We start from the raw sequence: 23,861 nt of genomic DNA, 5'->3' as shown, positions 1-23,861 counted from the left end.
ACATATCTCATTGGATCTCTTTAATCGTCTCTCATGTTATTTTCTTATTCTTTGGTTTGCTCTGGGTACCCTATCTGCACCATCAGTGATTATTAAGGCTAATTATATTATGATAGCAGCTATAAGTGGTAGATTTTTAATTCTGTTATGTATGGCTTCCTGTAGCAGCAGGGCTGCTAAACTGCAATGCAGGTGGCTGGAGGTGAGTGAGCGTGAACGGCAAGCCCACATCTACAACCGGCAGCTGCTGCAGGATTTCCACAGGGCCCAGGACACCATCAATGATCTCATGGCTCGCACTGCTGCTATGAACACTTTACGGGTTAGTACACAGAGGCCTTCGGGGGAATGAGCGTAGGGATGTTTGGTTTGCTTCACACGTGCATCTTGTGTGGAAGTAATTTGTTTTTGTGTTCTCTTTTTGTTTTGTTTTTTGTTCAGGTTGAGTATGAAAGGCACCTGGAGCAGTTATATCCCCAGTGGCGCCAAAAACTACAAGAACAACGATTTTCAACCCAACGCAAGGTGTAGGCCTAGATAACATTTTTCTGTCCCTGGAATCTACTTAATAGCCTAATCACTGTTATTTGTTTCCATAGCCATTTAAAAAAAAATGTGGTGTGGTGACATTAATATATTTATTAATATAGATATTAGACATTAATAGATACTCCATGTGGTACTCACTGTTCTCATGTGCCATAGCGGCTTGAGATGCACCTGAGGGAATGTATGACACGGATGGATGACGAAAGCCCGGAGGTCATTCCTTCTGATGCAGCTAGCTACTCTGTCCCATCCACTTCTCAGAGCTACAGGAGGCAAGAGGGTATGTCCAAGCACACATTGCCACCACACTAACAATTTATCTGTAAGAGAGTCAACATTTGTGGTAAGACCTCCATGCAATCTGTTATGATCTACAGAATATCTTTATCCTCAGGCCCAACACAGAGACCACGAAACACCCATGTGGCTGAAAGGTCTAACAAACCAAAAGCACTCGTCAACCAAAACAGCTCCAGTCCGACTGGCTTCTCGCAGATGCCATACACTTGGCTTACTCAAGTCAATCAACCCATACCCAGGACAGACCAAATGATTACAGAGCCCAGAGGTGCCCATAGCTCACATGGAATACCCCCTCCACCCTTTAACTTACCACATAGAGGCGAAGTCTATAACACATATGCTCCTGTGCATCAGGAGCCTCCATTTGTGGAGGACGACCGGAGAGAGAATCCGCCATACACACTGTCCTGGGCAGGGGTGGGTGAGGGACTTGCGCCCCAAGCTCAGCCCAACCTGTATGGCTCGTGGCCCCCCGCTGGGCTCCCAATGCTCAACCCTGCTGTGTGGCGCGTGATGGGCATGCCTGGACCCAGCGGAGAGGACGTCCAGTCCAGTCAGGGAGTAGGGCAGGGAGGGAGTGGAGGTGGAGGAGAGGATCGAGGGCCCAAGAGTTTTCAACCACCAAGGAGCCCCGGACGGGGACACAGCCCAGGGTGGGGGCATGGAATGGGAGTGAATGACGGGACCAGTGATCAAACTTGTGAGCTAGACACCAGACCAGGTAAGGGATCAACTTCTGCCTCTTCTTTGCTTAGAGACAACAATTTTGCAACAATTTTGCTTCTAGTATTCTAGTAATCTAGTATAAAACAACAGAAAAAAATCTCTTCCCTGTGTTTTTTTTTTTTTGTAGTACGTCTTTCAGGTGCTGATGATGAAAGCAGTGCAGCTAGCAGTAGCTCCAGAAGGAGCAAACATAAGCAACAGGAAGGGAAAAGGCCACAGAGACCGGTCATGGTGGAAAAATACGATACTGCTTCACTGCAGTGAGCTTATTCATTGTTTATAATCATAGATATACAGTATTTGTGTGTGTGTGTGTGTGTGTGTTTATGTGTGTGTGGGCGCACGTGTGTCTCTGTGTCTGTGTGTGTTAGGTATGCTATGCCATTTTAGCTCCAGAGTCCATCACACTTACAGTTTTATGTTGTTGTTTTAGGTCTTCTGCAGTGTCTCAGGCAAGTCTGGTGCCAAATCTCAGACATGAGGTTTTATCACAAAACACTAACATAGTGGATTCTCCATCGGAATCAGCGGAACAGACACAATCAATATCCAGGAGGAGTAAGAGTACAAATGGGACACCTGGACAAAATAAAGGCCAGAGAGAGAACAGAAGTGCTAATATAACCTCAGTGAAACAATCAGGGATCAGAGGTGCAATGATATCCACCAAGACTCAGGAGAGGCCCCAGGAGCAAACAGAGGATGAGACTGAGGAGAATGAGGAGAGTTTGGGACCAAGTGTCAGAAGTGATATAGCTACTGGAGGTGAGGATGATGAAGATGAGAGGCTGGAGACTGAAGATGAGGAAGAGGAGGAAGAGCAAATGAATGAGCGGACGATTGGAGAGAGGGTGGACAATGGAGAAGGAGCCCAAGAGGAACAATCAGAGGAGGAGGATGAAGATGAGGACGATGCGGAAGAGGATGAGGATGTTTTGTCACATTCAGGGCAGCTGAAAGCTAGCAGAGAAGCAGCTTCAGACCATGTTGTCTCAGATGGTTCACAGAAATTCCGAAATGGCGATTCAAAGAAAAACACTACCAAAAGCTCAGAAATGGACAAGGACAAGGAGGCTGATAAAAGCCAAAGTAAAGATGATCCATCAGAAGAAGAGGAGGAGGAAGAAGAGGATGAAGGTGATGATGACGAAGACCAAGAACAGGATGAGGTAGATGATGACGATGATGAAGATGAGAAGGAAGAGGAAGAGCAACACCCAAAGTCAGTTATCAGAAAAGAGTAGAGCTTGTCTAACAGGTTACTCTTCCAAATGTTGTGACAGTAAATTACCTCCATCTGTGAAAAGCTGTGTTTGATTAATGAAACAGCATTTATGTTTCTTCTCATTATTTCCAGAAATGGTGCCATAAATCTAGACGATGAAGATGGAGAAGATGATGAAGAGCTGTACAATCAGGAAATTGAAGATGATGAGGATGATGAGGTGATAGTAGATAATGGATATGCACGGTCTGAGGGTCCGAAGTACAACTTCTTAAAATACCTGGGTGAGAAAGATGAAGTTGAAGATGACATTGAAGGTCTTCTTGCTCCTAAAGTAGAAGTGCCAAAACAAAAGTAAGTGCTGTCTGTGTGTGAAGCTAAATAGTGCCATACACTTCTATTTATTCCATGCTGACTTCCAGTCATGGTGTCTGATTTTGTACATTTCTCTAGAAAATACTATGGCTTACACCTTTCACCTCACCTTTCACATCACTGTATTTATTCCTAGGGAGATGATACCAAAGGTAATTGTTATTCAAAAAGGTAAGGTCTCCCACACATACTCTCTCACATACATACAAACACACATACAGCATGCACATATCCATGCACACACACACACACACACACACACACACACACACACACATACGCACGCATACATACACACACACACACACATTATATGCATAGTTTATCTGCACATGATGGCATTAAAGGGATGATAAAGGGATCTCCCTCAGAGTTCCCCTTCACTCTCCCTTCTGTGCCAGATGTGCTGGTGTGCACACATGAAGGCAACGATTCAAAACATTACTGTAATAACATCATAAAAACAGTGGACCTAAACAATTACACATAAACAAACAACGTTCTTCAAATGCTGTTTGTTTCCAAAGGTTCGGAGAGTGACTCTGATGTGGAGGTTCCAGAGAAGAAGAACAGCAGCCCCATGGGCCCGGGAAACAAGGAGATCAATTCTGATGATGAGTTTGATCACTTTTATGACTGAGTAAATACCTGCCTTGGACTCACAATGCTGCAGATATTACAATCAAATACCCAATGTGTTTATCCTGCCTTTCTGTAAGACGCACAAGTTGAAATCCGATAAGCAATAAAACAGAATCAAAACTCTGTAAACATGAGTAGTTATTATGAACTCACTAGCAAATATGGCGAATTTATTTTGAAACCAAAACAAAGCAAAAATAATTGCTGTAAAAATCACACAGTAGTAGAACCTGACGGATATTGCGTGGGGACTATCGAGGTCCTTTATGCTGTTCGGCTTACGTGAGTTGTTTGATGTGGCGACAGATGAATGAATGAAAGGATAGCCTTACAAAAGGGTAATTACAAAGGGATGAAAGATATATAGGATGCCAAATGAGTGAATCTCTCTCTCTCTCTCTGTCTATGTCTCTGGCTCTACCTCTCATTTGTTATTTGCCTGTAGCTTATCTCACTGTCCTAAAAGAGACACAGAAGAGTCACTGTGTAAACACAGGTGGGTGCTGAGAGGGACAGTTACTGGTGTGCAATGTATGGAGCTAGCAAAGAGGAACAAGAGGTGAGTTTCAAAGGACAATGAGAAGAATGAATCCTTACTTAGTAAGAATAAGTAGACATATTTTTGGCACACTGCCACTAAGAGGAGATGTCTGTTGACTATAGTTTTATTTGTAAAACCAATGAATGTTTAAGACACTAATCCACTAAAATCCATATCAGGTAACCTTCAAAGCACATCAGCTATTTCTCCTTGCCACTCTATGTCATGTTCACACACAAAAGCATACAATGTTTTATTCATACAGTCATTTGAAGAAAAGCCCATGTGCTTTTTTTTCCTGAGGAGGGTGGGGGGTGTTCCAGTGTATTGGAGGCAGCCAAGTGAGCGGGTGAGGGGTTAGGGCCTGTCCTGAGCCCTGACTGATGGCTATTTGAACAGGCATATTTACCCTGGCCGTCATGAAAAGAGACGAGGGGGACCCGCGGGGAGACGCTCAGGCAGAGACAGGCAATAAAAAACTGGGCCACTGTGTAAACAACACGACCGGTCCTATACGCCTCTGTTGCCACGGCTACGCCTGTGCTACCCAGCCCTTTGCCCAATCGCTCGCCGCCTCCTCTGACATGGGAGATAAAAGCCCTTAAATGCAGCAGACCATCTGAATCTATGTCCCCCTGCTGACGACCAGTATAAGGACGTTAGCCGTTGTGCAAATGTGTTACCGCCGCTTCAGGCCATTAGTAGACCACTTAGATCTATCTGAGGTGGGAGAAATCAATTACTGCTCTCCTGATTGAATATTTGTATTCACCACATTTTGTGAGTGAGAGGTTCACAGTGATGAGCTGATCACAGTGACAGTAGGCTTAATGGTCACGCATAACTGTCAGATTAAAAAATCTACAGAAGATGTGTGGAGGCTATAGATCAGGAAAAATCGGGCACCTTGACGATCAACAGGGTTGGTTTCTCGACAGATACATGACTGTTACAGTGGAGTGGATGCGACCAGCTGTCATCGTCTTCCATTCAGAGAGTCACAATGCCTCTGGGTTCTGCTCCGGGTGCCATAGACTGTGCAGTATAAAGGCTGTCTGGGTGTTTTTTGTCCCTCCATCCCCACCACCCTTTGCTCTCTGCTCACCTCTCACAGCTGGCTCTTTCATATCGGCCTGATGTCACACGGGGCCGCCCGAGCTGGGAGAAATTCCTCCCCCCAGTCCCTGTAGCACCCTGGGTACAACTCAGACACATTCAAGCACACAGACAAACAAAGGCAAAGCATTTTGAGAGATACATTATGCATGGAATCACACAACACACACACACACACACAACTTCACACCCATGTATAGTGCTCGCACATAATAAAACCTTGAAGAAAGTGTGGATTGAAAACACCTGGAGAGTTCAACTCCGAGGAGACCCACAGAATGCCAAACCCCCGGGCGGAAGATTTGGCGGAAAGATGACAGGTGTTAAATTGCTTTTAATCCTTTTCTGTTATCTCTGGGACTCAAATTGAGCTTCCTGTTTGGTGTGCCTGACCTGTTGTGCCGCCTCACCTCTCCTCTGATGAAAACAGGCTCTATCTCCAACCCTGCTCCTGACCATCTAAAATTGCATCTTGGCCCTTGGCCACCTCCCGTAGGGCAAATAGAAGGACTTGCAGTTCAGAAGACGGCAAAGAGACAAGGAAGGCAGACAGCTGAATTAAAGTGTGTCAGAAAAATAAAACCAAGATTTGTTTTTTAAAGGAAGGAAAGAAAAAATCTACTTGAAATTCTTAACTGGGAATATAAAGTACTCCATCAATACAATTACCTTTGTTCTTTGATTCTATCATTCTTTTCCATTTCTTTTTATTTGGGTTTGTCCTTATATATTTCACCTACCAGTATGTGTTTTAACATGGTAGACTTATGATCCATTATGTATTTCATGATACATTTGGTCTGTTATGATTCCACAAGATATTGGAAAAGATGTTATGATCTCCTAAAATTATAGACTCAAAATCATGCACTCGAATGCAGCGCAGCCTTTCAAAGTCTCTGCTCATCCCTGTCCCACCATGGTAAACACGGGGGGGACTCGTGTCTGATCGCTGTGGGTGTCCCTGTGCCTCCATTCAACAGCACACTGATTTTGGGAGGTCTGTCATTAGAGCCTGTGTCATCCCATTGTCTCTGGGCTCTCCTGGACAATGGGGATTTCCCCGCGCACTACGGCGAGGGTTGGTGGGGTGGAGGACTAGAGGGAGGAGGTCAGGACCTTTTGAATAACCTTCCCACTGCTGCCATTTAGCAGGACAGGATAACACTTTATCCATTCCCTGCCACCCCTAAAGCCAGACTGACCACCCTGGATATGGCCATCCACCCCACACCATGAAAGGGGAATTCACACGAGTAGGTCACACTGTACTAAGAGTCTCTCATGGCTTTTGTATTGTCTACATGTGTGTACTGTCCTACATTGAAGCAGAGTGTGTAATATTTTATTGCATAAAACATGTCTCTGTTTATCAGACAAGTCAAACTGAGTGCTTATGAAATGTACCCTACAACCTAAATTTAGTCCTTCTCAGTGACAGATGCAGATCTCAAAGTTCTAAACTACCTGTCTGTAGTTTAGTTTAAGTGTAGAAGTGGTACAAAAATAGCAATATTTTGACACTATTTTGACAATATTTGAACAGAGTTTGTTGAGACCTATCAAGCCAGCTTAAGTGTCCTATCTCTGGTCTCTTTTCCTGGATTTTGGTCTGCAGGAAGCTCCTGGGACACAAAAGGAGCATTTGATCCTGGTGCAGTCCCATTTGTGCCAAAGTGAGGAATGTTGGGGCTGGAAGATGTGACAGCTTAAAGACTTGTTCACTGTCTTGTCCACCACTGCAAAGACAATAGTTTTTCTCAGGCTGGGTAACTTTCCGGCTCACAAGCAACTTAAGGAATGCTAGGAAAAATATTTGGGTGGTTGAGGCTTTTCCATTATGGTGTTTGTATTTGTTCTGTTATGTTTAGAAAACATGGTGGATGTGAGTAGTGCACTAGTCAAATATTTTGGAATAAAGAAGATGTATCTTCTTAAAGAATTAAGGTTCAAAGGTTAAAGGTTACAGATGTTTAAAGGTTAAAGACGTTTCAATTTCAACAAAAGCTTATTTTCACATACACTTTATTCAGATGCAATAATGTGTTCAGAGGAAGTAATTTCAAAATAACTAATAAATTATTCTATGAGAAATGCTTAAAATGAAATATAAGAATGTCATAGTCTAAATTCTCAAGACATGACATACTTGCATGACAAAAAGTCACATTCAATATATATACATTCTTATTCTGTTGAATATACCAAAGACACCAGGGAAGAATTAAAGTTCCAGTAATTTCTAAACATTTCGAATCATTCTCAACTGCATATACCAGCTGGAACATCTGCTTTCTATTTATATCTATCTCCTAGTAGTCCTTTATGGCTTCGTGCTTTCATGAGGAACTCAGTAACGGTACTGAACACATCCCAAGTCCAGAGGGGTAGTACACAGAGTCTCCCATGTACGGAGAATCCTCTCTGCTCATCAGGTAGGTGTTGTAGTGGTGAGAGTTAGAGTTGGCCGAGTAGTATCCCTGGTATCCGGCAGAGGAGTCGTACGGCTGAAAGTCCATGAGCTGGGAGATGGAGAAAGGGTAGTGGGTGAGGGGCTCGCTTCGCATGCAGGGGTCCATGGAGAAGGACGGGGGAGCCAGAGACGGGGGAGTCTGGAGGGCATGGTGGGGTTGCGGGAGGGAGGGCGTGACGAGGTTGAGAGAGGACACGGACGGAGGGGACAGGTGGGCCAGAGGCTCGTGGGACGGAGGAGGGAAGGAGAGGCGCTGGAGGGGTGGAGGGGGCGATGGAGACTTGGGGCGGAGGGCACAGGGGGCTGCAACAGGTGGAGTCAGGGCAAACGTGGAGGTAGTTGAGGGAGGTGTGGTGGACGACGTGGACGTAGAATCAGAGGCAGAGGCCGGGGGTTTGACCTCCGACGCCTTCCGCCTCTTCTCCTCTCCCTTCCCCGGCTTCCCCTCGGCCACCTCGCTCTTGGCTTTGGAGGGGGACGCCGGCGTCTGTCGGGCACACCGGAAGCGTTTCTGCCGGCGCATGTAGCAGCCGTTCTCGAACATGTTCCCCGAGTCAGGGTGGAGTGTCCAGTAGGAGCCCTTCCCGGGGGAGTCCGGTGAACGGGGCACGCGGATGAAGCAGTCGTTGAAAGACAAGGAGTGGCGGATTGAGTTCTGCCAACGCTGCTGGTTCTGCCTGTAGAAAGGGAAGAGCTGCCGGATCCAGTCATAGATCTCGTTCAAGGTGAGCTTTTTGGACGGAGCCTGCTGGATGGCCATGCAGATCAGCGAGATGTAGGAGTACGGGGGCTTGGCGTGGTTCATGTTCCGCCGGTATGCTGAAGGAGGATCAGTGCCCAGGACCTCCAGGCCGTATGGATCCCTCTCTGTGAATCCCTGCTGGGGTGGAGGCAGTGTGGCAGCCAGGTCATTCCCAGGGCTTCCAAGACGCTCTGAGATTTTCCCAGCCATGGATTCCCCCACTGGCCCACAAGTAAGGTAATGAGACTCAGGGAGGACATAGCTCCCCAGTCCAGATGGCAGGATGGTCCCCCCAGGATACATCTGCAAAGGAAGGGAAACAACCACTTGTTAAACAGAGTAAGGTGTTAAGTGACATCATCCATAGTTTTTTTTTTTTTTAAATAAAAGATGCAATTACATTATTGAACCCATACAGAAAAAAACAAGGAGAGAGACATTTACCACTGAGAGATTTGAAATCAATTAAATTAACAGATGCAAGCCCTTTTCAGTGCCCTGCCCAGTGTTAATCGCTTAGTGCCCTACTTCAAAGCCTCTGAACCTTCCTTGCGACGTGATCCTGCATTTTATGCGCGAGGGAATTCCATCACGCAGACGCTCCCAACACCTCCCTCCAGCGTCGCTGCCCTGATTTCATTAGCAACCCCGCAAGTAAGCTTAATCTAGGGTATCACCATGTAAATATATTCCGGCCACCCACCCAGCGATAACCCCATTGTTCCGCTAGTCCGGCCATTCTTCCCTCGCTTGTTTTGTCTCTTTTTAAGTCACTCACCGTCCGCCTTTTTTCTGTACCATGAAAGACATTTTGACAGAGGGGTCTTTGGGGGACACGACTGCTGCCCTCCGCTGCCTTTCTCAGTGGACGTTGTTAGTAAAGATTCGAGGCATTAGGCTACCATTTCGTGTTCTTTTTGAACTCAGAAACGCCCCCCTGGTTATGGGGAGTTTGTAAGTCATACGTATCCATCAGAAGAAAAAAAGGTCTTGGCACTATCATGGACTCGATCAATTAACTACCCTTAGACCACACACAGACTGAGCTGAACACAGACCTGTAGTCGAAACTCAATTTCCCGCTGAGGAATTATTAGCCTATAGGCTATCTGGCCTCGACTTAACCATCAAAGAAAAACTACTGTGTCATAAGTGAAATAGGCAAACATAAAAAGTTGCTGTCTTTGATGTAACTACAACTGGCATAAACTAGAACATTTTAATGGGCAGACAGGACACTCGGGCAGTTGTTATTAAACATTCTGGCTGCTTTAATCCTGCCTAATTTCCTTGAGGCCTTGCGACACTGCCTCAGGTGCAATTGGAAAAGTGCATCTTATTTTTTTCGTTTGTGATACCAATTTTTATCATCTCTGAATATACCCCAAATTATCTGAGCAGGCCGATATTTTTGATTATTATTATGATTATTATTATTGGCCAATTATTATTATTATTATTATTATTGTTGTTGTTGTTGTTGTTGTTGTTATTGCTGATAATATTGTTAATTAGCATATAATGCATGTTTTGATAATCAATCTGAATTGTTTTGGAGACTACTTGCAATTGGATGGCTAACTTAAACTACAAAAAATGCAGTTGTCTTTATTGCAGTATCAGTTTGACTTTCGGGTGATTCACATTTAAATTTTACCAAAATAACCTTAGACTACAGTTTAAGAAAATGTAAAGTTAACGAAACAAAAGTTATTCAAGGATTTTATAACAGTCTACAAAAAGATTTTTCACATACCTCTTCTGGGTAATAGGTAGCCCACTCTTCCCCTTTCTCTCGTTTCACTCCGCTCATCTTTTAGTCACAGATCCAAGCTTTAAAAACTAAAAATCCCTTTTAAAGTGTATTCAAATAGTCTGTTGTTTATCGAATTTCGGTCAGTCTCGTCACCACTCTGGAGATGTAAGAAGGAGCTTGTGCCAATGAGGGAGGAGTGAAGCCCACAGGTTCATTTGAAGATCCTCAGGTTGTTCCTCCGACTCTCCTCTTGGAATTAACCTCCCGCCCATTTTCTTTCGACCAACCCTTCTTTTTTTCTTATTTAAAAACGTTTGTTGCAGTTTTTTAACCCCCATAGTTTTAATCTGATTAATTGCCCTACATTTTGTTAGCGACAAAATAGAAATATATCTGAATAAAATGTGCAGCTTTTATGTGAAATCTGATAGGCCATATAAACCCGATGTAATCACATACTTATATGTATTATATTATGATATACACGTTTATTATATGGTCTATTAATATTATTATGCATAATCATAATCATTGCCAAAACAATGCTAGTCAATTTTATGGATATGATGGAGGCCTGGACTTGATGACAACATGATTCAATTAATATGATTGAATTAATATGAAATATATCACACTGAAATATTATTTAATATGAGAACAGCTGAAGAAGTTGTCACATCAAATACCCTTAACACCCTTAGCAGTACTACTAAATCTTTAAGTGTAACTTAAACAAACAAAATTCTCAATATTTCTGTCTCATATCCAGAAAACCTCAAAGCATAACTGCCACACAGGATAATCCCACAGTATATTTATGTTAGAACTAATCTAAAAACAAATCATCCTAAATGCAAAACTGAGGATAAAACAAATATCTTCAGAACTGTTGCACTCATGTAAGACACTTATTTCAGTGCGGTCCATGTTAGATATGTTCAATGGACACTGGGCTACATTAAGAGGTTATGGGACTTCCACAGGTGCAAATGGTTTAATTTTATTGTGTGTGTGTGTGTGTGTGTGTGTGTGTGTGTGTGTGTGTGTGTGTGTGTGTTCATTTCAGCAGTATTGTAAAGCAGCCATGACTCATTTCTCACCACAATGAGACTGCTCTCTTTTTCTCTCTCTGTCCGCATGCATCTCTGCAGCTCTCTCCCTATTATTGAGGACAGCTGCTTGGCAGATTGGGGGTGTTGGGTGTCACTTTTATTGACCAAAAGCAAACATTTACTTTGCAGGCCATTTAAAAGAACCACCCTCTACCCCCTCCCTGCAGTCCCCTCCACCCAGCCCATAGACCTCCTCAGTAAGACCAGAAAGGTTTATGCTGGCTTCATTTAATAACAAATGTGTTTCATCATGTACAACATAATACATCATAAAATGTGTGGGCAGAATTATTCTGTGAAGTGAGGTTAGTCTGGTCATATCAGGTTCAGTACTTAATAGGGTTAATTTGCTTTGTTTGGTATGTTTTTTTTTTGGGAGGCGGGGGCGAATGCATTCACCACCATTAAAGAATGGGAATGTGAACCATGTTTGGAATCTATGGCTATGCTTGAATTTCAAAGGATCTTGTTATTCTGCCCCCTATTTGTATTTTATCAGTACAGCAAAGTGATGCATGGCCTATTTAACCAATTATTCTAACAGTAGCTTAATTAATCAATCGATCGATTAATTAACCAACCAATTATAATATCTGAGGACAGATATTTTCACTTGGTCATAGAAATCTGCAATCCAAGTGGGATTGTCTTTTGACTGATCTAGCCAATATCAAGCCTGCATGGATAAGAAGAACATGGTGACGTGATTAAAATTGGACAAGTATAGGCTTTTGCTGATCATATTACCTATTCATTAAGCCTTGTTTAATGACTGGCTGAGGTGCCAGACTTGCACCTCAACAGGAAACAATTCACGCAGTCAGCCTAATTAATGATGCCAATAAGAGTTGCTGTGCCTCATCTAGCTAATAGGCTTAAAGGGGTGGTTCAGGATTTTGGACATAAGACCTCATTTCCAAGTAAGCAAGTGTGATATTTATCAGTGGAGACCATTTTCAACACGTTTCATCCAGTCCTTCTAATTGCAGTTCGCAGGTGCTAGGCTAGCGCAAGTCAACTGTAGCCTATGTGCTAGCCTGCCACTAAAGATAGTCTTACCCACTCCAAAGTACACCTGAGGCAAATAGCAACTAACGAAAATTCCCACATAGCATATACGCGCCTATTAACCATGGATTGTATAATTTATAAAATAGCCAATTTATGGTTCCCATAAACTTTGCAGCCTAGTTCTTCCACTCCAGTAGATGGCGCCAAACACTATAAAGTTCTTAATTGTCGCGCCAAGTAGGAAGCCGAGGAAAGACGTATGTCCAATCATATTACGATTTTGTCTTTGCTTCCAAAAACACATGCCAAAAACAAACATTTGCTTCCTGCTCAGTGGTCAGAAAGATTTCAAGGTAAAGAAGTGGGTTTGTGCAAGTGTTTACAGATTATGATGGATAGAAAGTAAATTGTCGAGTTTCGCATAAAAGTAAGTAGCCTACGTTGATTGAAATAAATATCCCAACAGTTGCAGGCTCTTAAACTAAACTACTAAGCACTTTCCATGTTAAATTAGCAGATACGCAGCATGCTAGGTTACGTTGAGTGTCAACACCGTAAATAGAACAGTTTACCTCTATAATATTTGAGACTTCAACATTTTGAGCAATTGCACGCTTTATTTGCATGTTAAACATACTATTTTCCATAGCATGTCAAACAGCAGTGTGACGACAGTACAGCTAGGCTGTGTTAGCCGAGCGGATAAACTGCCAATTCACCTTTTACCTTGTGAGATTGAACACGACGGCCCTGCTGAAGTATCTCAGTATTTCACCTCTGCCGTGAAAGACCGCAAACACGGTCAGTGGCATGGATGCAATCATTTGAAATCAAATAGCTAGTTTTGTTTTTGTTTTGTTATAATAATTGATGATAAACTGTGTCTATTAATTCTTGCAGAATTGACTGTATCCTTCAGGGGTCGAGGGTTAAAAGGCCAGGAGGTGAACTGTCCTCAAGGCTACACAGGTCTTGTTCTGAAACAAGTCCATAAACCAAGCTCGGATCAAGAGGTGATCATGAGGATAAGACTCTAGTGTTTGATGTTATTTGAAAACAGTACACTACATTCAGATTTAAATGACAGATCTTTTTATTTTAACTGCCATCTCATCTGTTTGTACAGGATGGTGTAGTGAACGTTTCGTCTGTATTCCATGACCTCACATATTGGAACCTGGAGATTCCTCCCTCTTCTGATGATGGAGTTGTCATGGCAATGGCATGGCCTACACTAGCAGATGCAGTGAGTTTTTGTTTTTAATACCCAAATACTGGTTAGGGCCTTGGGCTTGTAACCGAAAGGTTGCCGGTTCGATCCCCGACCAGTAGTAAAATGTCCACATCTACGGCTGAAGTGCCCTTGAGCAAGGCACCTAACCCCTAACTGCTCCCCGAGCGCTGCTGTAGCAGGCAGCTCACTGCTCGGGGTTAGTGTGTGCTTCACCTCACTGTGTGCTGTGTGTTTTTCACTAATTCACGGATTGGGATAAATGCAGAGACCAAATTTCCCTCACGAGATTAAAAGAGTATTTCTAAAACTGATAGTTCCGGTCCTTGATTGTAATTGGCTGAATCACGTTCGATGCCGTTGTAAAATATAAACATACACCTTGACCGCATTTCGTTCTATATTACTGCTCTACCATAACTTGATACAAAAGTTAAAGTAGCTGCATCTCGATGTTGCTTGGCAACCATTCAGATAGAGGAAATATATTTATTGGCGGAAGATTGATTATCTATGAATAAATTGGTTCCATTTCTAGTTGCTGTGCCTTCACTTTGTGAAACTTTGCCAGGTATTTATAGTAACAGTTTTAGAAAAGCAATAAGGCACTCGAGTTCGTAGGTTACACTGATTCTACAACTGCTAAGGGGTGTTGTTAGGCATGACGCGCTAGCGGCATATTGCTTTTCTAAAACTGTTGCAATAAGCCTCTCGGGGCTTATTGCTTAAATATACTTATACTTAATGTAAAGAGTTGACTGTGACTAAATTCTGTTTTATTGTGTTTGCAGATCCATGGGCAAGTAGAAGACTAAGAGAAGGGAAAAAACAATGTAATGGAAAAAATCCAGTTCCATCATGTTGTACCAGTGGAACACTTAAATACATTTGTTTTAGAATAGTTGAGCTGTATAGTTGCAATCTTAACTGAAACAGCCATGCCTCTGTTTATATTTTCTGCACTTGTATTTTAATGTCAGATTTGTGGTCCATTTTAGTACATAATACAAAATGTTGCATTAAAATCTTCTGTTTTGTCAATATTTTCAATTGATCGTTTTGTAAACTGTAACAGTATCATTTATTTAACAATTCAGTAAGTCACTCACTGGTTTTATTTACAATGGCAAAGAACAATTTTACCGGTTTTCACAAGTTCACTAGAAATGTTTTAAAAGAGAAACGGTGATGACAAATTACTATTGGCATTATTACAAGTATACACACATTACTCTGCCGTATTCAGAATTCCCCTTTGAACATAATGGCTGAATCCCAAAGTGAGCCCTGAGGACTAAAGACTCACAGACTTAATTGATCTCAGGTGCTAAGTGGTTGAGTGTGTGAGGCCACATGGGCTCAGATAGGTAGAAATGGGATTGGGACAGTATTTCACAAGATCACATGTTACCTTGGCGATGTTTAATACCAAATTTTTGATGACACTTGCAACATGCACATGTCCTGCTGTTGTTTACCTTTGTAATTTACGGATTTCCCTATAGACCTCTGAAGTTAGCCTACAAAAAAGCTGCCATCTTTGAGATACAGTATCTTGTGATTTTTTCCTATGGGAAAATAACATGGGGATTTTGAATTATCGCACCTGTTAAACTCTCGCGGGGACAAAGAAGTCTGAAATGCACACTTTTGTCCTCTGCCTTCGAGTGGGTACTGTGATCTTCGGTACGTTAAAATGGCAAACATAGATTTTTGCTACCCCAGAGCTAACTTGCAATGCAACTTGCCATAGGTAGTTAGCTTCAATTAACACCCGTATCTCCTTATGGGCAAAGATGGCCATTTTGGTTCTTTTTTGGAGGCAAACTTTAGACGTCTATCTCTCCGTGTAAATGTCACAACGCTTTAAACTGGGGGTAATTTCCTTCGGTGAAGTCTGCACTGATGCAGCCTCACGGAGAGGGCTTGGTAAGTGTGTATTCAAACCCTCATGCCATTTGAAATGCAACATTGGGACAGCCCTGAACCCTTGCGAATTTCGCGAGAACGCGCAGCAAAGTCTGTGAGTCCAGACTTTGGGATTGGGCCAATTACTCCTTGTGGTAAGCAAGATATTTTAGGCCAGTGTATTTGGTGGTGGACACACACACACACAGCAAACAAATAAGTTGCGAGTCCAAAATTACCTCAAACCGTCCCGTTAAAACAGACCATGAATGTAAGCAGCCATTCAAATTCAAATCCTAAAATTCTCCAAACACATCCTACTTTTTTGTTTCACATCTCTAGTTCCCCATACTTCTGTTTTAAGTTGACCTTCTCTTCCTTGATTCTCCGCTTTCAGGTCATTGTTTAATGGGGTGCAAGTCAAATACACTAAAAACACACCTACTGTTGATGTGAGCAAGGCTGCTTTGTGACACCATAATAAAGAGTTTGAACTACATTTCATCTGAAGATAAAACAGACACACATGAACATTAAGGGATCCATTGTGTCTATGTCTTGTGGACAGCTGTGCAGTGATTTGGTAGACGTTACGTCTGCGGTGGAGGCTGGGTCAGATCATCTCCCCCGGGGTCGTTCTCCCCCCGCTGGCGTTTTGCTGGCAAGTCATGATCATGCGCCTTTCTAATATGCCGATACAAATCGCCTGACTGCGTATAACTACGATAGCAGTAGCGACACTCAAAGGGCCGCTCTCGCGTGTGGACGATGGCGTGCCTCCGGAGCGTGTAAGCACAGGAGAAGGTCTTTCCGCACGTACTGCACGTCGGCACGTCCTCCACATAATTCCCGAGGGAGTCTTGGAATTCCTCGAAGTAGACACCCTGGTGCTCAGAGTGATGGGACCCATGCGGGAAGAGAGAGCCGGGAAAACTCGCAGGGTCTGAGGAGGAAGCACTATGACCCTGTGGCGACATGGGGAAGGAGAGAGGCTCCTGGTGCTCAGAGATGTGCGCCAGAGGGTTGGAGACCATGAAGTGAGTCCCGGCCAATTCTTCCATGTCAGGATTGCTGTCGTCAAAATGCATGGCCTCCCTGGACAGTTCCGGAGCTCCAGTGCCACTCCGCTCGCGCGCCCCTTCCGCTTCCTCCAACTCTTCGTCTGAAATCACGATGGCCTCCACCTTCACCTTCACCCCGTCCTCATCCGATTCCCGTCGCCTCTCCGGAGACGGAGGCCGGGCGCTTGCGCTGCCCACCCTCACCCTCACGAAATCCTGCCTCGGCTCCGGTTCCGCCCGATCCTCTGGGCGGTGAGGAGGGGACGTGCCGTTGCCGCTGCCCAGGCCTGGACTCTTCAGGGGAGGTGTAGCGAGGGCTGGAGCTCCCTGGCTCGAGCGACGTGCTGAACCAGAGCTGCTCTCCGAGTGTCCGTCTTGCACAGGGCTGAGTCTGCCGCCATCTCCGGCATGAGCCACGGTGACCACTGCTGACCCGACGGGCTGGTTCTCTGTGCTGTTGAGGGGTTGATGAGGTTGCTGTAGAGACGAGGAGGATAGGGTACTATTGGTTCCGCAGTATATTTCAGTGGTGCTGCAGGGACTAGAGAGAGCAGACTCCTGATTTCCTGTCCGTACTGGTACTTTTCTTCTGCCTGAGACTGCACCAAATTCCCCTACTGCAGGGAAAGAGTCCATGCCTGGCTGGGTGGTGTCCGCTAAATCTGGACTGCCCGTCCCACTGCTGCTGTCGTCCTGAATGTTGTGAACATTAACCGTCCGAGTGTCCGCCTTTAAAGAGGAAAACTGGTGGTAAGGTGACCTCACCGGCGTTTGTCCAGACATTGTTACTGCTACCACCTTGGAAGACCCTCCAGGCGAACCATCCTGTGCCCTACTTCCACTAGTCCCCACACTGGCGACAGTACCTCTAGAGCTGACAGTGACTACGCTTGTAGGTCCTTTAAACGCAGCTTTCGCGTCCACCTCCTCAGCCCTGGTGCTGTCCGCTTCAGCCAGGCCACGGCCCTGCAGTCTCTTCTTGCACACCTGCACCACGTCGTTCATGTGCAGAAAGCTGGCCGCCGCCAGTACGTCCTCCGGGGGTGGGTGGGCGGCAAGCTTCAGCACCCCCTCATACATGAAATCCAGTAGCAGCCCAAAGGCCGCCGGGGTGACGATCTGACCGTTGATGGTGACGACTGTTTCCCTTCGGGCCCCTGAGGAGCTGCCACTGGTGCCCAGTGGGTGTTCAGAGTAAAACATGTGGAAGAACGGGGAGCAGGAGGCCAGTACGGCACGGTGGGCTTGGAAGCGCAAAGGACCAACCTGCACTAGACAGTCACAGAGGAAGCCTTGCCGCTGCTGGGAGCGCAGGCTCGCCAGGAGCTGCTGACTGTGCTCTGGGAACTCCATCAGCACCTGAGGAGAGAGGGAGAGAAAGAAAGGGAGGCCATAAGAAAAACAGTGAGTGTGTGTTGAGGTGAGAGTGCCAGCTGATAAGCTTGAGAGTTGTGTTTCAGACAAAACGGAATTTGTTTCAACAAACATCCATGTTACCTATCGGAGAGAGAAACCGGAATAATCAAAAATGGACGGGGGGTATGAACCTTGGAACTTACCAGCCGAAAGAGTAGTACTCCTACATAGACCAAAGAGAATTTCTCTGTTTTTCTGTGAGGGCAGTCTTATACTCTTGAATTGACGTCCGCCTCAAGCAACAGTTGAGATTTCCAAGGAAATGTGTATGTATGGTCTTCTTTCATAGAAAAAAAAATTGAATGGAAGCTGTTTCAGGAAAAGTATAAAAAATACCCCGACACATTTAACTGTGTATGTTAGTCAGTACAAGCAATGTCTGCCTTTCACTGTTACAGTCCTCTGGAAAACAAAAAAATACAGATAGTGGCGAATGAATTGATAATGTATAAAGGGAAGTAATTATTTAGACAAGGGCGATACATTCCAATCACAACACAAGGGTTAACGGCAGCAATAACTACGTTACTACGAGTCTATAGCATACGGTTGCTAGCTAGAAAAGCTGCTTTGTTTACTGGCCAGACGTTTTGTAGGCTAGCAGACCTCGCAGAGCCTCTAAGATGTAGGTTTACTCAGACGGTTCAAAGATAGACTACCACGGATTTTTCTCATGTGGTAACAAATTGAATTCCAAAACCAATCGATACCTGCTGGCATAATAACTGTGTTTCTCACCTGTTAAAACGACATTTTACGCTGAAAACCTTCTTCTTCGTTGGGTGTAGCAATGTAGCATCACAATAACGTGACATATACTGCCATCTACTGGTTTGATAGTAAAGAGCAGGTACGTCTATGTTTATGTTCCGTCAGAGACCGATGACTTGTTTGTTCCGTGTTGTAGTCATCATGAGAGATAGATCGTGAACTAAAGACGTTCAGTTCCGTGGAGCTAGCGACAGTAAGCGACAGTACGCGACAATAGCGGGCAATATGGCGGCGAAAAGCGTCAAAATAAAGGTACAGATGAACGATCAGATAAAGTAGGTTAAAATTCGGTTTTCAGAGTATTTTTCAAAGGTTTACACGAAATGTAAACATGTTGCTGAAACTTAGCCTATGTAAATGCATGTGCAAATGTTGTAATTGTAGCAGAATTGTCTTGCTAACATCCTTGTAATTGAACGGAAGTGATCTCACGCAACACCTTTCTCAATGCAAGGCAAGACAAACCAGAGCCCGTCTAAGGACATTCTCTGGACAAACGTCTCCATCTCCTGATGTAGGCTACTATTAAAAGAGAGGGGAACAAAAACAAACATAGAAAAAGGGGATAATAATGTACTATACATCGATTTAAAGTTAATGTTTTTATACAATTATACTTTGCATTAATATAATTGTGGAAGGATTACCTTTTTCATTAACAAGACCTAAAATAACACTATTATCAAATAACACTTAGTTCAAACTTAGGGTGGTAGGCTAAAATGGACTCCTTGTACTTTCAGAATAGATATTTATGCCAAATTCGTCTTTATAGGTATATGCCATACTAACTCTATACGGACTCATATAGCCTACCCTAGGCCTGTCATACTATACACAATACTATTGAACTTTAAATTGTGTGGCTATGGAAACAATAAGTTGTGCATATTTAAAAGGGGGTAAAATGGACTCCTTATAACATATACTTTCAGAATACACATAGATATTTATACCAAGTTCGCCTTTGTAGTACCAGGCAATACCAAGTCACTAGGCCTTCTATTGACACACACTGTTGAACTTCAAATTGTGTGGCTGTGAAAACAATAAGTTGTGCATATGTAAAAAGGGAGTGAAATTAAATCCTTATAACATGTACTTTCAGAATATATAAAGATATCTATACCAAATTCGCCTTTGTAGGTACAAGGCCATACTAACTCTGTATCAAGTCATATACTATGTCTGCCATTGACATACACTGTTGAACTTCAAATTGTGTGGCTGTGAAAACAATAAGTTGTGCATATGTAAAAGTGGGGTGAAATGAAATCATTATAACATGTACTTTCAGAATACATATAGATATTTATACCAAGTTCGCCTTTGTAGGTACCAGGCCATACTAACTCTGTACCGAGTCATATACTTTAGGCCTGTCATTGACATACACTGTTGAACTTCAAATTGTGTGGCTGTGAAAACAATAAGTTGTGCATATGTAAAAGTGGGGTCAAATGAAATCATTATAACATGTACTTTCAGAATATATATAGATGTTTATACCAAATTCGCCTTTGTAGGTACCAGGCCATACTAAGTGTGTACCGAGTCATATACTATGTCTGCCATTGACATACACTGTTGAACTTCAAATTGTGTGGCTGTGAAAACAATAAGTTGTGCATATGTAAAAGTGGGGTGAAATGGAATCCTTATAACATGTACTTTCAGAATATATATAGATATGTATACCAAGTTCGCCTTTGTAGGTACCAGGCCATACAAACTCTGTACCGAGTCATATACTATGTCTACCATTGACATACACTGTTGAACTTCAAATTGTGTGGCTGTGAAAACAATAAGTTGTGCATATGTAAAAGGGGGGTGAAATGGAATCCTTATAACATGTACTTTCAGAATATTTATAGATATGTATACCAAGTTCGCCTTTGTAGGTACCAGGCCATACTAAGTGTGTACCGAGTCATATACTATGTCTGCCATTGACATACACTGTTGAACTTCAAATTGTGTGGCTGTGAAAACAATAAGTTGTGCATATGTAAAAGGGGGGTGAAATGAAATCATTATAACATGTACTTTCAGAATATATATAGATGTTTATACCAAATTCGCCTTTGTAGGTACCAGGCCATACTAAGTGTGTACCGAGTCATATACTATGTCTGCCATTGACATACACTGTTGAACTTCAAATTGTGTGGCTGTGAAAACAATAAGTTGTGCATATGTAAAAGTGGGGTGAAATGGAATCCTTATAACATGTACTTTCAGAATATATATAGATATGTATACCAAGTTCGCCTTTGTAGGTACCAGGCCATACAAACTCTGTACCGAGTCATATACTATGTCTACCATTGACATACACTGTTGAACTTCAAATTGTGTGGCTGTGAAAACAATAAGTTGTGCATATGTAAAAGGGGGGTGAAATGGAATCCTTATAACATGTACTTTCAGAATATATATAGATGTTTATACCAAATTCGCCTTTGTAGGTACCAGGCCATACTAAGTGTGTACCGAGTCATATACTATAGGCCTGTCATCGGCCCACTGTTGAACTTCAAATTGTGTGGCTGTGAAAACAATAAGTTGTGCATATGTAAAAGTGGGGTGAAATGGAATCCTGTGGTGTGGACAGTGGTGTGTGTGATGGTGTGGTCAGTGGTGTATGTGTTGGGGTGGACAGTGGTGTGGACAGTGGTGTGTGTGATGGTGTGGCCAGTGGTGTGTGTGTTGGGGTGGACAGAGGTGTGTGTGCTGAGGTGGTCAGTGGTGTGGACAGTGGTGTGGCCAGTGGTGTGTGTGTTAGGGTGGACAGTGGTGTGGCCAGTGGTGTGTGTGTTGGGGTGGACAGTGGTGTGGACAGAGGTGTGTGTGCTGGTGTGGTCAGTGGTGTGACCAGTGGTGTGTGTGATGGTGTGGACAGTGGTGTGTGTGTTGGGGTGGACAGTGGTGTGGCCAGTGGTGTGACCAGTGGTGTGTGTGATGGTGTGGCCAGTGGTGTGTGTGTTGGGGTGGACAGTGGTGTGGACAGAGGTGTGTGTGCTGGTGTGGTCAGTGGAGTGGACAGAGGTGTGTGTGCTGAGGTGGTCAGTGGTGTGGACAGTGGTGTGGTCAGTGGTGTGTGTGTTGGTGTGGACAGATGTGTGGCCAGTGGTGTGACCAGTGGTGTGTGTGATGGTGTGGACAGTGGTGTGTGTGTTGGGGTGGACAGTGGTGTGGCCAGTGGTGTGACCAGTGGTGTGTGTGATGGTGTGGCCAGTGGTGTGTGTGTTGGGGTGGACAGTGGTGTGGACAGAGGTGTGTGTGCTGGTGTGGTCAGTGGAGTGGACAGAGGTGTGTGTGCTGAGGTGGTCAGTGGTGTGGACAGTGGTGTGGCCAGTGGTGTGTGTGTTAGGGTGGACAGTGGTGTGGCCAGTGGTGTGGCCAGTGGTGTGTGTGTTGGGGTGGACCGTGGTGTGGACAGAGGTGTGTGTACTGGTGTGGTCACCCCCCTTTTACATATGCACAACTTATTGTTTTCACAGCCACACAATTTGAAGTTCAACAGTGTATGTCAATGGCAGACATAGTATTTGACTTGGTACACACTTAGTATGGCCTGGTACCTACAAAGGCGAATTTGGTATAAACATCTATATATATTCTGAAAGTACATGTTATAAGGATTCCATTTCACCCCCCTTTTACATATGCACAACTTATTGTTTTCACAGCCACACAATTTGAAGTTCAGCAGTGTACCAATGACAGGCCTATAGTATATGACTCGGTACACACTTGGTATGGCCTGGTACTCACAAAGGCGAATTTGGTATAAACATCTATATATATTCTGAAAGTACATGTTATAAGGATTCCATTTCACCCCCCTTTTACATATGCACAACTTATTGTTTTCACAGCCACACAATTTGAAGTTCAACAGTGTATGTCAATGGTAGACATAGTATATGACTCGGTACAGAGTTTGTATGGCCTGGTACCTACAAAGGCGAACTTGGTATACATATCTATATATATTCTGAAAGTACATGTTATAAGGATTCCATTTCACCCCACTTTTACATATGCACAACTTATTGTTTTCACAGCCACACAATTTGAAGTTCAACAGTGTATGTCAATGGCAGACATAGTATATGACTCGGTACACACTTAGTATGGCCTGGTACCTACAAAGGCGAATTTGGTATACATATCTATATATATTCTGAAAGTACATGTTATAAGGATTCCATTTCACCCCACTTTTACATATGCACAACTTATTGTTTTCACAGCCACACAATTTGAAGTTCAACAGTGTATGTCAATGGCAGACATAGTATATGACTCGGTACACACTTAGTATGGCCTGGTACCTACAAAGGCGAATTTGGTATAAACATCTATATATATTCTGAAAGTACATGTTATAATGATTTCATTTCACCCCCCTTTTACATATGCACAACTTATTGTTTTCACAGCCACACAATTTGAAGTTCAACAGTGTATGTCAATGGCAGACATAGTATTTGACTTGGTACACACTTAGTATGGCCTGGTACTCACAAAGGCGAATTTGGTATAAACATCTATATATATTCTGAAAGTACATGTTATAAGGATTCCATTTCACCCCCCTTTTACATATGCACAACTTATTGTTTTCACAGCCACACAATTTGAAGTTCAGCAGTGTACCAATGACAGGCCTATAGTATATGACTCGGTACACACTTGGTATGGCCTGGTACTCACAAAGGCGAATTTGGTATAAACATCTATATATATTCTGAAAGTACATGTTATAAGGATTCCATTTCACCCCCCTTTTACATATGCACAACTTATTGTTTTCACAGCCACACAATTTGAAGTTCAACAGTGTATGTCAATGGTAGACATAGTATATGACTCGGTACAGAGTTTGTATGGC

General features: G+C 43.5%; 4 protein-coding genes across 8 annotated transcripts; 2 read left to right on the top strand and 2 right to left on the bottom strand.

The window, feature by feature from the left end:
• Positions 1-1,494: 1,494 nt before the first annotated feature.
• On the top strand, positions 1,495-3,874 carry LOC121694613 (ABC transporter F family member 4). The gene is made up of 6 exons (XM_042074817.1): positions 1,495-1,573; positions 1,706-1,838; positions 2,012-2,800; positions 2,936-3,157; positions 3,315-3,349; positions 3,706-3,874. Exons 1-6 carry the CDS (start codon positions 1,519-1,521, stop codon positions 3,816-3,818), a joined length of 1,347 nt encoding a protein of 448 aa, XP_041930751.1. The 5' UTR covers positions 1,495-1,518; the 3' UTR covers positions 3,819-3,874.
• Positions 3,875-7,640: 3,766 nt separating this feature from the next.
• foxa (forkhead box A sequence) lies at positions 7,641-10,624 on the bottom strand. The gene is made up of 2 exons (XM_042074660.1): positions 10,449-10,624; positions 7,641-8,995 (listed from the first exon to the last, which is right to left on the bottom strand). The coding sequence occupies exons 1-2, from the start codon at positions 10,503-10,505 to the stop codon at positions 7,817-7,819; spliced, it is 1,236 nt and encodes a 411-aa protein (XP_041930594.1). The 5' UTR covers positions 10,506-10,624; the 3' UTR covers positions 7,641-7,816.
• A 2,198-nt stretch (positions 10,625-12,822) lies between these two features.
• Positions 12,823-14,843, top strand: rnaseh2c (ribonuclease H2, subunit C). 2 transcript variants are annotated; one of them, XM_042074325.1, is made up of 5 exons: positions 12,823-12,924; positions 13,221-13,372; positions 13,472-13,584; positions 13,698-13,817; positions 14,594-14,843. In XM_042074325.1, the coding sequence occupies exons 2-5, from the start codon at positions 13,222-13,224 to the stop codon at positions 14,615-14,617; spliced, it is 408 nt and encodes a 135-aa protein (XP_041930259.1). In that variant the 5' UTR covers positions 12,823-12,924; position 13,221; the 3' UTR covers positions 14,618-14,843. The 2 variants fall into 2 exon arrangements, with proteins under 2 accessions (XP_041930259.1, XP_041930257.1); XM_042074323.1 differs by having other exon boundaries at positions 12,854-12,998.
• A 1,250-nt stretch (positions 14,844-16,093) lies between these two features.
• Positions 16,094-19,078, bottom strand: zbtb3 (zinc finger and BTB domain containing 3). 4 transcript variants are annotated; one of them, XM_042074318.1, is made up of 3 exons: positions 18,926-19,078; positions 18,331-18,467; positions 16,094-18,130 (listed from the first exon to the last, which is right to left on the bottom strand). In XM_042074318.1, the coding sequence occupies exon 3, from the start codon at positions 18,122-18,124 to the stop codon at positions 16,301-16,303; it is 1,824 nt and encodes a 607-aa protein (XP_041930252.1). In that variant the 5' UTR covers positions 18,125-18,130; positions 18,331-18,467; positions 18,926-19,078; the 3' UTR covers positions 16,094-16,300. The 4 variants fall into 4 exon arrangements, with proteins under 4 accessions (XP_041930252.1, XP_041930251.1, XP_041930254.1 ...); XM_042074317.1 differs by having other exon boundaries at positions 18,331-18,589; positions 18,926-19,067; XM_042074320.1 differs by having other exon boundaries at positions 18,331-18,496; positions 18,926-19,067.
• Positions 19,079-23,861: the final 4,783 nt, after the last annotated feature.

Source organism: Alosa sapidissima, chromosome 20, assembly GCF_018492685.1.
Source record: "Alosa sapidissima isolate fAloSap1 chromosome 20, fAloSap1.pri, whole genome shotgun sequence".
Lineage (NCBI taxonomy): Eukaryota > Metazoa > Chordata > Actinopteri > Clupeiformes > Clupeidae > Alosa > Alosa sapidissima.
This window is presented reverse-complemented; position numbering and strand designations above follow the sequence as displayed.